Source organism: Pleurodeles waltl, chromosome 11, assembly GCF_031143425.1.
Source record: "Pleurodeles waltl isolate 20211129_DDA chromosome 11, aPleWal1.hap1.20221129, whole genome shotgun sequence".
Classification (NCBI taxonomy): Eukaryota; Metazoa; Chordata; class Amphibia; order Caudata; family Salamandridae; genus Pleurodeles; species Pleurodeles waltl.
The window spans coordinates 28,602,379-28,615,791 of record NC_090450.1 but is presented as its reverse complement, the minus strand read 5'-3'; the positions used below and the strand labels follow the sequence as shown (position 1 = coordinate 28,615,791).

Below are 13,413 nucleotides of genomic sequence, written 5' to 3'. Positions count from 1 at the left end.
CTGGGTGGAGCTGAGGGATCTGGCGGGGGTGTGGAAGGAGACACGGTGGTCCTGCGTTGTGTATGGCCTTGTACGTGTGGTGTACTCCTATGGAATTCTACACCATATAAGAACTTTATTTTGGGATTGAAATGCTAAGAAGAATTGGCTCTCTTCATTAGGTGGAATAAAAAGTTGATTGTATGCCATTCTGCATCTGAAGGTATTTGGAACAAAATTACAGCTGGATTCAGTACCAAATGAGAACATGATATAACAATTCTATTTATCTTTCTCCAGTTTTAGACAATTCTCAATTTTCCACTTGGTCTCTTTATGCCCATCACAGAAGAATGACAAGGGCTACCAAGTACCTCAAGGAGAATTCTCTGCTTAATAATTTTTAATATCACTGGCTTTATTCTTTCTTCTGCCTCTTTCCAAAGTCTATACTGTTAATTTCTTGGGAAAACTGCATCTGGTCTCCCCTTTATTCTAACAGGTTTGCCACTTTAAATAAATCAAATCTCTTTTCCTGAAAATCCCCGTACCTCATTTTGACAGTATGTCTTAAATCCAGAGATAGGTCCCCTTTTCTAAAAGCTGGAGACAGAACTCTTATCGCTTGTGATTATTCTGAACAATGAATCCTCATCTTGAGTTTCAGTCGCATCACCATCTGGTGTGCAATAAATCATTTTGCAAAGCAGATCTCAGCCCAACAGATTCGCTGGCCTTGAATCACACAAAATGAACTGTTGTTTGTTTTCCATCTGGTCCCATTTTAACGGGGACATCTGCTGTAACATAATTAGCAATGTGTTTATTACTAATCCCTACAACTTAGACTTCTGTTCCAGAGAGGAGTAGGTTCCAACTTCCATAGAACTGTACAGCGGTTACCCTCGTATCGATTAAAAATTAAACAGGATGGTCATTAACTTCTCTGTCGACATATGAGCCACTTTCGTCTACCTCTAGGACTCCTCCAACTAAACAGGCATACTCATTGTGAATCACTCACTGCTGGATCATCATTCAGAATCAATAGATTCTGCTGGTACCCTACATTGCATGACATTTATTTTCTGATATTTTGCTGCATCACCAGTGATGAAGGCATCAACATTCAAAATGGTTTCTGATTCTGCACAATTTATTAAAAAATTTGGCACAGTTGGACAGTTTCTTTTTCTGCTTCTGGGGAACAACTTCACACTGTATTCTATTTGGATTCTAACTGACATTTGCATTTCCCATACCCGATTTTCCAAAAGAGGTGACAGCAGTTTTCCTTTTCATCATTTCAGCATTCACATTCATCCCATAATTATTTATCATTCCTCTTCCACCAACTTGCATTTGCATTGCTCCATTTCTCACCTGCTCAACTTGCATTTTATTAATCCTATTTGTTCTATGCTGAACATATTTCACATTTAATCCCTTTTGATTCTGGTATCTCCTCTCCAAATGCTTTCAGAAGTCATCAATTTTTATTTTCTGAATTATACCTGCTCCAAGATTTCATCTAGGCTTCAGTCTGCCAACACAGTTCACTCTATTGTATATGATTACTAAGCTCTGGTCTCAAACCCATAACAAATGCAGAAACAAAACCACTGACTCTATCTTTCGCTGGATCATCAACTCCTGTGTTTCTTGAAAATCTGCTTTAGACTCTCATAAAAAGCAAATACTGATTTGTTTGGTTCCTTTAAAGTTCTCAAAATGTTCACCCAATTTATATCCTGATAGGCATTTTTGTTCTGCAAATGTTTAATTACCTGCCTATATTTATTAGGCACTTCGCCAGAAGGAGCATTGTTAGAGCATCTGTAGTTGGTTTTCAATTGGGATGCAAATATTGCACTTAGATCCCTAGGAATTACAGTTTTCAATATTAAATTCAAATCAGTCCATAGCACCTGTGATATGTTTGCTAATATGTGCACTTCTCTAGCTCCTCTCTCAATATTTAAAAAACATTGTGGTAGAACCATAAAGATTAATTTATATTTATATTTGTAGTGCAGTTGAATGCCAGGAGTCCTCTTGCCAATGCAATATTATGTTGTGAAAAAACAGAAAGAAAAAGAAGAGTTCACGCTAAAAGGAAGAGACAAACTTTGAAGAAGGACAGTCTGTTGACTAAACAGCCATGTCTCGAATGCTTTCCTAAACGGGAGAAGACCTGTGATTTCCTTCAAACTCAAAGGAAGTTTGTTCCAACGTTTGGCAGTGCAAACTACGAAGCTTCTGCCGCCCAAATGGGATTTCATGAACTTGGGAACATTTACATTCTTGTCTGCTGGTGAATGCAAAGACCTGGAACGGCTATAAGTGGCAAAAGATACGTTTGAGATAATCTAGGCCAGAATTATAGAGTACTTTAAACCCCTCTCATAGGGTATTGAATTCAATGTGGTTCCTAATAGGCAATCAATGTAACTTCTTAAGGACCTGGGAGGCTGACTGATGCTTGGGAAACCCCAGAAGTAGTAGAGCTGAAGCATTCTACAGGATCTGTAATTTATTTAAATGTTTTTGCTCCATATTGATCTAGAGCACATTGCAGTAGTCCAAATTGGATAGCACAAGAGCAATGGCAACAGGTTAATTGCAGTGCCTTGAGAATGAAATGAACCATAGTTCTTAAAGTCTTCAGGGTATGAAAAGCTGATGATGTAACAGTATTCACTTCATTTTCAAAGGTCAGCTTGTCAAAAAGAGTCCCCAGGTTCCTCACTTTCCGGAAGATCGGCCCTTGTCTATGGCGCATGCATAACATTTCCTCCCTCCACCACCTTCAACATATTCTAAAATTGTTCCTGTCCCAGCATATGAATCACTTGCTGGACTGCTTCTCCTACCTTCAGTTTCTTTCACTTTCTTTTTAAGTGCTATCCCTCTCGTCCACCTTTCTTTGTACTCCTTCAGATAACTTGTCTCTTGTTTTTTTATTCTTTATTACAAGCTCCCAGTGATTAAACCCACTTCTTTAATTTCATCATGTGTCAAATCCATTTTATAATTTTTCTTCACATTTTTCATTTTACTAATGTCCAATTTGCATTCATCAGCTGACTGCTCTAGTTTGACATGTGCTTCATTTCCGCTCCTGGCTACTTCTTTAATAAAATATGTTATGTTTAGGTAATGTTATGCTAATGTTTATTGTATGGTTATATTTATGTTATGGTTATGTTAATGTTAATGTTTATGTTATATTAATATTTATGTTATGATTTGTTAGTGTTTATTTATGTTTTGTTATGGTTGTGTTTTGTTATGATTACGTTTTATTATGGTTTTATTTTTTATGCAGGATTGTAGAGCACACTATCACCTGGGAGGGTATCCTGATGCTAAGTAGATATGAGTCTAGGACTTAGTGAACTGCGCACAAAGCCAGAGGAGGCTCTAATGTGTGGAGGCAGATTGTTCCATGTTTTAGGAGTGATGTAGGAGACTGCTAGATCTGGTTTTCTATGTGCATCGGATTTGTGAAAGTAGGATGATGAGCCCTTTGCCCCTGCTTTACCTTCAGTTGCAGGCAGAGCCACAGTTAGTTTACTTGCACTGCCATCGTTCATGAGGAGCTACAACTAGGATATATTACTGATCTTTTAGCTCTCTGTCCTATATTAAGATGACTTACGATATGGTTGAATCCAAATTTGGAATTGAACAAGGTCATATGAAAAGATTGCATGTCTCTTGAGAGGGTCAGTAGTGTCCCATTGCTCAGTTATATCAAATCTTCATTGGGCGCATTATAACGTCTCAGTGTATACATGATCCCAGAAAGGATCTTACATCAGGGTCTGAGATAGGTTAAAATACATTTCCTATGTGCAGCCCTTGCAGAGTGAGAAGGGGGTAGATGTGTAAACCCTCAGTGCAAGCCTACATCACACTAAAGTCTAGAACACCCTATCTCACAGAGATTACAAATCCTAAATATCACTATTTGTTAATGAGACTCAGGTTTGTCAAGGTGATGCCTCAGCTTCCCTGAGGATCCCTGCACAGCTGGCTGCTGTAGTGTAGTTTCTCCTTCACTTACTTGTGAACCTAAACTTTATACTTTGATTAAAACCTCTTTACATCTCTTCACATTCTCTCTCCTTAGTGCTTACCTGGTTGAGAAAAAAACTGTACCATGGTAAGATTACCCACCTTCCTTCAACTGCCACTGTTTCCAGGACAATGTCCCTTGGTGTCTCAGGTCAGCAGATGGCATTGTTGTAGGATCCCTCCAGCTGAAGGGAAGCTGACTCGGCCACCTCTGCCAAGGTCCACTGGGCATGATAAATGATTGCATTGACATGTAGACAGTCTTGACCAGAGCAGAAAATGTCAGTTCACCACTGTGTTGCCTTGCAAGCATTTTATCTTGTGACATTAAAGCTAGAGTCGAGGGCACAGAACAGTTCCAAGCCCAGGACTATAGAAAGTCCCTCCATGAGCAGACATTGGCCTGAGACACATATGCTCAGAAGTGTGAAGTGAATGGCATATGCAAAATGAAAGTGATTTTATCACACGTGTGACATTCTGGTGCCCACTTTTCCCAGTCACTTCCTGAGGCACCCAGCTACTTTGTTATGTTTTTTAATGAAATTGACAGCATTCTCTATTTCCAAGCAGGATACAATGTCTCTGCCTTATATATGACCAATTCTATTAGCTCTGTTTATGCACTGACCTTTCAGACATGAGCCATCATGGCACCTCTGAGCTCAGGAGGCTCTGTACAGCCATTCCAAAAAGAGAATTTCCCACAGTGAATAGCACACAGGGTTTAAAAGCAACTGAGACAGGTGAATGTTTTGACACAGAAAAAAGCCCTTTCTTTCAGGGTAGTTTGACCATGGCATGCTGCCTTTAGTCTGACATATATAATAGTGGGCTTTTCTCCTGGCAGATCACCCTTTCAGTAATCATTGGTTGTATTTTGTGTGCTTCTCTAGTGACATGTACTTTTACTTCCTGTCCCTAGCTTGCAAAGACCCATGGGAACATTTTTACAGTGTGGCTAGGGCACAAGCCAGTGGTTGTGCTGAATGGATGCCAGACTATAAGAGACGGTCTAATCTCACACTCAGAGGAGCTCTCCGGACGCCCCAAAATCCCTATGTTTGAGGCACTCTCAAGGGGCAAGGGTGGGTAACATGTAATTTGATTTTTATTGGTATTGATTTTGATAATGTTATCTTTGCCACAGTTCTCATATTATTTGTTAAAGCAGTTCTATTGTTTTCATAATTCTGCTTGCCACTAGGTTCTTGGCTTGGTTGGGTCAGATTGAAGATTCCTAACACGGTGAACAACTCTAGTGGCCTCTTTTAAGGCCATTTCTATGGCACATAGGGGCTTGAAAAATTCAGATTAATTGACTTCCTGCAGAAATCATCTGTATTCGAATGAAGGGTGTACCACAAAATAATTTTGGTTAGGATCCCAAACAGTTAATTCTTTCTAGATGATTTATGTCAGCAGCAGCACGTCCTGCAGGTTGTTTTTCAAGTCTTGGATACTCGTTTGAAGAATGACTACAAGAACAGGATGTTGCAGAGGTCTCTATCTGTAATTCATTGGTGAAGTGGGAATGATTGTTGTAAGAAATTGGGTTACTGGTTGAGGGGGGACCGCAATCGTTGTCAGGCTGAAGTCTCAACCAAACCCTAAATTACACTGTGCTCAATGCTCATGTAGCTTGGCACTGAGCAGTCAATCTTAACTCAGAGGCAATTAGTAAAGTCATTTGTGCAACACTTCAAACAGAAACACTGTGAAAACACACTGCAAAAGGATCTCATAAGTTTTTAGAAAAATAGAGTAATATTTAATAAATGAAACATGACCAAAACAACAAAAATCCACCAATAGAATGAGAGATTTTGAGGTTTAAAGATTTTAGCAAAATAGTGCCAGAAACACAAGTCGCCAACTGTGAATATCTGGTCATTCCAGACCAGGACAAAGTCACAAGTTTACGCTGCCAATTAAAGAGCAAAGGCAGGCTATAGGACCCCACTCAGGCAAACTGAACATAGTACCTTTGGTACCGGCTGTGGAGGATTGCGAGGTTCAGTGCCCAGGATGCATTGCGCAGCAGAGGTGATACATCCGTTCTGAGGCCCTGCATATCTGCGGTGCAAGCTCCTTAATCATTGTCAAGGAGCCTGTCGATGAGGGCTTGAGATCCGAAGTCTGGCTTCGAAGATGCTTCACAAGGTGGAGGCTGTGCGTTGGTTCTGAGGAGCTGCGGAGCTGTGATGCAAGAACCTACATTGTAATTGAGGCTGCCATCGCTGAAAGTTGCAAGGGGTGTGCTTTGCACATGTGGTGGTTCCGATACAGCTGCGGGGTCAATGTTGAGTCCTTTGCACTGGGAGAACCCTTGCAGCAGAGCTTATGTGTAGGTTCCATTTGTGTTGGCGCTGCAAAGCAGAAATGCGTTGCTTCTGCTAGGTCCACAGATAGGCTGGCAGAGCACCTTCAGGCGCACTTCCAAGGGTCTTGGACTGGGGTGGCACCTCTTGGCAGGGTCACAGATGGTATAGTTTAGGTACTGGGTTCAATGTTGTAGGAGTCTTCTGTCCCTGAGACTCCAGTGAGGAGGCCAGCCAACTAGCCCTTGGAGTCATTTTTGTATCCTGGGCTCAACAGATGCAGGTCTCACCCAGGCAAGAGGGCTGCTGACAGCAGGTCAGACCAGTAGGGTAACAGTTCCTTCATATCAGCAGTCCAGCAGACTTTCAGTCTTTTCAGCATCACATCAGTCTTTCTTCATGACAGAGTATGCATAGTTCCAGATGTGTACTGAAGAGGTGGTGTCTGAGGTCTAATATTAAATCTTGGTGTCCTTTTCTGGAAGGCAGGAGAAGCTTCTAGAGATTTCCATTTAAAGTCCCCAGGCTTTTTACCTTCCCTGCCCTGAGTCTCGAATAACAACATGGTATATGCAGCACTTTCTGTGGAGGCAGAACACAGCCTATTCAAGTGTAAGAAGGGCTATACCCAGCTGAGCCCTCCCATCCTACCAGTGATGGCTCATCCAAGCGAACTTAAGCTCTCTATTGTGTATGGCTGACTTGGAGGAATACACAAAGCCCGACTGTCAGCTACATCCAGTATGTGACCCAGAAATGGGCTACAGGCACTAAATGGCTAAGGCAGGAAATTGCTTACTTTCTAAAAGTGGCATTTTCCAATTTGGAATTTAAATCACACTTTACCATTAGAGAGGATCTTTCGTGACGATTCCAAAGACACCAAACATGAACTAGTTACTTTTGATTTGGAAATTACAGCCTCTTAAATGTTATCCTATGGGAGAGGTAATCATTGCAGTAGTGAAAAACAAATGTAAGAGTTTTTTCAACTCCAGGACATATAAAACTTAAAAGTATGTGTCTTACTTTTTAAATACACTGCACCCTGCCCAGTGGGCTGTCCAGGACCTACCCGAGGGGTGACTTCCATGTATTAAAAAGTAAGGCTTGTGTCTGGCAAAAGGTTTACTTTGCCACATTCATATGACAGTTTAAGAACTGCACACACAGGCTGCAATGGCAGGCTTGAAACATCTTTAAAGGGCTACTTAGGTGGGTGGTGCAATACGTGTTGCATGAGTTTGGTAGCATGTAGCTTACAGGCACTGGGTAAATGTAATAGAACTTTAAAATGGACTTATAAGTACATTAAATATCCCCATTTGGGGAGAAGTCAATGTTGCCATGTTTTAAGGAGTCAGCATATGCACTTTAATACTGATTGGCAGTGGCAAAGTGTGCAGAGTCCTAAAACGAGATCAACAAAAAATGGTGGAGGAAGGAAAATTGTGTGGGGAAGGCCACCCTAAAGCTGACAGGTCTAACAATGGCATGCACCTAGACACTTCTCACTTCCAGAATTCCTTCCAGTCTATCTTATATCAAAGGCAACCTCCAGAAGGGAGGATTGATCCTGGTTGCTTATTCTGATATTGTTGCATCACACTTGGTACTCCATTGCCGTAGTGTTTTCCAAGTCATCACAAGGAAGTACTGTAGGATTAGAGTACAGGGCTGTGGAGAGTGTCTGACATCAGGCTTATAAAAATGATAAAGAGTTTTTATGTCATGTACATCAGCAGTTTTTAATCTTTTGACTTGTGTGGACTCGGATTAAATAGATGCTGAATGCTAGGGACCTTGGCTTAAGCAATACCTTTAATTTGAATTTCAAAATAGTACAAAAAACAGAAACAAGTATACATAGTTTATTTAACAAACAAAACACACAAAAATCAAAATTTAAATTTAAATGGGAAAATTTGAACTTTTCAAGATTTGGTTTTATTATTAAAAGATAAAGTGAAATGTGAGACTCTAGCATATCACTAAGGCATTTGGGGATAATGAGTGAATGTTGATTTCTGTGTAAACCCAATGAAATTATTTGTGAGAAAAACATCACAACCTTGCAATTTTCTCTTGTGGTGGTAACTGCAAATTGCTTTGAGACCGCATTCCTGGTCACAAAGCAATGTAGCATAGCGATGTGAGTCGCAAATAGGAAGGGGACACCCCTTCCTATTTGCGAGCCGCATTCACAATTTGCGAGTCGGTACCGACTCGCAAATTGTGAATGAGCATCACATTCGCCATTTTGCATGGCGCAAACTGCAATTTCCACAGTTTGCACCATGCAAAATGCATCTTACATCTGGCCCCAAGTTCTCTAAAAATTCATAAACATATATGCATCGATTGGTTTCATGTTTCTTTTGTGTTGTGTGGCTTTCTTATTCTGTTATTTAGTACTGTGAAATGCTTTACACTAAGGTGGTCATTACAACCCTGGCGGACGGTGTTAAAGCGGCGGTAAGACCGCCAACAGGCCGGTGGTAAAAATTTTGCAATTACGACCGTGGCGGGAACCGCCAACAAAGACAGCCACTTTAACACTCAGACCACCACGGCCGTACAAACAAACAGCGCGGCGGTCACTGCCAACAGACAGACGGAAGACAATGTACCGCCCACAGTATCACAACCTACCAATCCGCCACCTTTTCCGTGGTGGATTCACCGCGGATAAAAACACGGCGGAAACAGGACTTCGAAGGGAAAACGCTCACCTCTGCACACCCCACGAGGAACACCGACACCATGGAGCCGGAACTTCATATTCTTCCAGCGCTAGTCTTCCTGCTCTTCTACGAGGAGCATCAATGCCGGCGGCGAAGACCACGGTGAGTACTGCACCTACGACATAGGGGAGGGGGAGGCAAAAAACAGGGACACACACACTCAACACCCCAACCCCCACCCCGACCCTCACCCACTACAACACACACACCAATGCCTATCTATACATTACAGTAACACCCTCCAACCCCCCCCTTGGAGGAATGCAAAGACAAAAGGAAATGAGTGGAACCATTGTAATATATCAAAATACAGTAAGCAAATATATACATATACACAATAAACAAAATATACTCCACGATTAGTAATGCAGGTATTGCACCATTCATAGTCCGTGGACCACTGAGCCCAAAATGCATGGGCGAGGCCCACACAAGATACCTGATCCAAACGGAAAGAATACTGCAGGGGCATCAGATAGAAATACAACAGGCACCTCAGGGGGAAGGGAAGAGGGGACACCTCAGCCGGATGAGTGCACAACTCCACGAGGGGGCTCCATGCCCATTGATGTATCCTGTACCATGCTGGGGAGTGCAAAGCCACAGTCTCTCAAGTCTCTACAGTGGGTGGGTTGCCCACTGTACCATCCTGGGGAGTGCAAAGCCACAGTCTCTCAAGTGGATGCAGGTCTCCACTGGTTCTGGAGGGGGACTGGTGCCCAGATTGCTTCATTCTGCCAAGGACAGACGGAGTGGATGCAGGTCTCCACTGGTTCTGGAGGGGGACTGGTGCCCAGATTGCTTCATCCTGCCAAGGACATACGGAGTGGATGCAGGTCTCCACTGGTTCTGGAGGGGGACTGGTGCCCAGATTGCTTCCTCCTGCCAAGGACAGACGGAGTGGATGCAGGTCTCCACTGGTTCTGGAGGGGGACTGGTGCCCAGAGTGCAGCACTCACCCCGTGATGGTCCCAGTTGCATCACTGCCCCTGCCGCAAATGGGCTAGCGGTGCTTTCCATGGCGGTCTTTGCCCTGTTCAGCGGTCCTTGGCCTGTTCAGCGGTGCTTGAGTTGGCAGTGTCTGACCTGTTCAGCGGTGCTTTCCATGGCGGTCTTTGCCCTGTACAGCGGTCCTTGCCATGGCGGTCTTTGCCCTGTTCAGCGGTCCTTGTCCTGTTCAGCGGTGCTTGAGTTGCCAATGTCTGACCTGTTCAGCGGTCCTTCCCAAGGCGGTCCTTCATTGCCCAGCAGGGCTGTGGCTTGCGGGGCCCTCCTGGCCCTGCTGGGCTGTGGCTGGCGGTGGCCTCCTGGCCAGTGACTCTGGCGGTGGCCTCCTGGCCAGTGACGATGTGGCTGGCGGTGGCCTCCTGGCCAGTGACGATGGGGCTGGGGCGGCCTCCTGGGCAGCGGGGATGATGGCGGTCTTCTCCACCGTGCTGCTCCTCCCAGACTTTGGAGATTTCTTCTGCCCTTTCCCCACCTTGGGAGGAGTCACAGCTAAGTCGACACTCCCCCCGGGTCCCCTGTGAGCGGCTTGGCTGGCTGGAGTCTTCCCCCTCTCCCGCCGGGCACTGTCCAACTTCTGGTGCTTCATGCGGGGGGACTGGCTGTGCTGTGGCTCCATGCCACACTGGCTGCCCTGGTGGCCGGTGCACTCCACATACCTGTAACAACAGGCACCACTGGTCCCGGAGATTTTTTGGCTGAGGTGCTAGTACGGGACCTATGAGTTGGACGGGGGGTTGGTGGTGGGAAATAGGTTAAGGGGGGACAGGAAAAGTTTTTGGGAGACACTGGGACGGGTAGCTGGAGGGGGTTTGGGCGTGGAGGAAGAGGTGGTGGTTGTAGGAGGTGTACGTTTGGTGACTTTGGGTGAAGGTGCATGCGCTGGAGGCTGTCGTGAGGTCGATGGCTGTTGGTTGGGTGTGTGCCTGCATTTGCGCATCTTCGGAGGGGGCGTCACAGACACACTGGGAGAGGACACAGGGGACGTGTAAATGGTAGTGGGGGTGGTGAGTGCACATGAGCAGGGTGTGGTGGTGGGTGTGCTGGTGCGGGACGTAGTGGCTGTAGTGGTAGTGCATGCAGGTGTGAGTGTAGATGAGACTGGGAGGGAGGAGGGAGATGAGGAGGAGGGGGACACAGTGGAGGCAGTGGATGTTGGTGTGTCCGTATGTGTGTGTGATGCTTGCATGAGTGCCTGTGGGATGTGTGGTGCTTATGTTTGCCTGAGCTTCCCTTGTGTGTTGCGGTGTGTGCAGGCTGGTCTGATGGTGTGCTTGGGATAGGCAGAGGTACAGGGGATTGGCTCTGGGTGGAGGAAGTTGGAGGGGGGAGGCTAGACACAGGGACCATGGCTGCCATTAGTGCTAAGGCCAGAGTCTGAACGGTTCGGTGAAGGGCAGCCTGACCAGAATGAATGCCCTCCAGGAATGCATTTGTGTGTTGTAACTCCCTTTCTACACCCTGGATGGCATTCAAATTGGTAGTCTGCCCAACAGTGAGGGACCTGAGGAGGTCAATGGCCTCCTCACTGAGGGCAGCAGAGGTGACAGGGGCAGGGGCTGAGGTGCCTGGAGTGAAGGTGATGCCCACCCTCCTGGGTGAGCGGGCAAGGGGGGAAGGCTGAGGGGCTGCTGGGAGGGCGGTGCTGGTATGGGGGGTGGCGGCTGTACCTGTAGAAGTGGGGGGCACAGATGTTGCCGCCACCACAAGGGAGCTCCCATCGGAGGATGAGTCCGTGTCGCTGGTTGCAGATCCTGTGACCGCCGTGGTGCTCCCCTCGCCCTCCGTCCCACTGGTGTATTCTGAGTCCGTAGTGTGGCCCTCCATGGCCATGTGGGATGCAGCTTCCTCATGCTCCGGTGCCACTGTACCTCCGCCTGATGATGCTGATGCACACAAGAACAGGGAGACCACAAAAAGGGGGGGAGGACGACAGAAGAAAGACAGGTTGAGTGCTTGGCTTACCGCTACTGTTGGCGGACAATACAGACACAGCAGCCCCCTGCACTACGTCGCGCTGTTGGGCTCTACAGATGCAATTCCTGGGAAATGGCCTACAAGGCTATGGACGACATCTGCACACATAGATGACACAGGGGCATGCATACCTGTACTTGGCACTCTACAGAGGTGGGGTCGGGTGCCAAATGGGCTGCCTTACGGAGGGGCCTTGCCTACGGAACTAGCCCTGGCCTAGGGAAACCCACAGCCCTCCTCCCTCACCCAGACACCTTCACTGCACGCAAAGTCCACTGAATGAGAGAGTACTCACCCCCTTGTGTCTGCTGTGATGCCCTCAAGCACCCATCCAACTCAGGGTAGGCCACCGCCAGGATCCTGAACATCAGGGGGGTCATGGTTCGACGGGCACCCCTCCCACGTTGGGAGGCCATCCCCAGCTGAGCCTCCGCCGTCTTCTTGGTCCAGCGGCGAATGTCCTCCCATCTTTTACGGCAGTGGGTGCTCCATCTCTGGTGGACCCCCAGGGTCCGGACGTCCTTGGCGATGGCATGCCAAATATCCTTCTTCTGGTGGGCGCTGACCTACATGACATGTAAAGGGGGAGAAGAGAAGTCATTACCAACTGCACTGTCGAAGTGAGTGGCCCACATCCCAACCTTTGCCTGTGGCACATGCATTCACAGTCCTTCATGCTCGCAGAACTGTGCCCCCTTCCTTCTTACAACCAGCCCTCTCCACCCAGGCATAGCCCATACAACTTGCTCCCTGTGTACTCACCTGTTGGTCTGGAGGACCGTAGAGTAGCGTGTACTGGGGGAGGACCCCGTCCACGAGCTTCTCCAACTCCTGTGCAGTGAAGGCAGGGGCCATTTCCCCAGACGCACGAGCCATTGTCTCTTCCAGACCGAGGTCACAGCAGCACTTGCAGTATAGGTCCTCTCCTGTCGAAGATCAGGTATCGAGTGATTCAACAGATAGAAAATGGCAGTCACATCCGCGGCGGTCACGTCCGCAGCGGTGCGTACCATCACCGCCGGCGTACATCGTCATTGGCTCCTGGGACCCATAGGGCTCAATGTTAACCAATGCAGCATTGCGCCACGGTCTTAGACCACCTACCGCGACGGTGTACAACGCCAGCGCAGTTACCTCACATCCCATTGTCCCAGTTTAGAGGTCAGGCAGCCGCCATTTCAGGGGCCCACATGGCCTAATTACCAACTGCGCCACACATACCTACGCCTTGTCTCACAACACAAATACAGGCCACATTTTGTGTATGAATGGTGTTCTGTGTAGACTGTGGGTACATAACTCTGAGT

At 46.4% G+C, this 13,413-nt stretch overlaps 1 protein-coding gene across 1 annotated transcript in view; it reads left to right on the top strand.

The window, feature by feature from the left end:
• LOC138265291 (cytochrome P450 2J2-like) overlaps positions 1 to 13,413 on the top strand; it is a 159,472-nt gene that overhangs the window by 19,841 nt on the left and 126,218 nt on the right. The window contains exon 2 of the mRNA XM_069212896.1: positions 4,985 to 5,147. Coding sequence (XP_069068997.1) covers positions 4,985 to 5,147 — 163 coding nt within the window. The remainder of the gene's footprint in view (positions 1 to 4,984; positions 5,148 to 13,413) is intronic.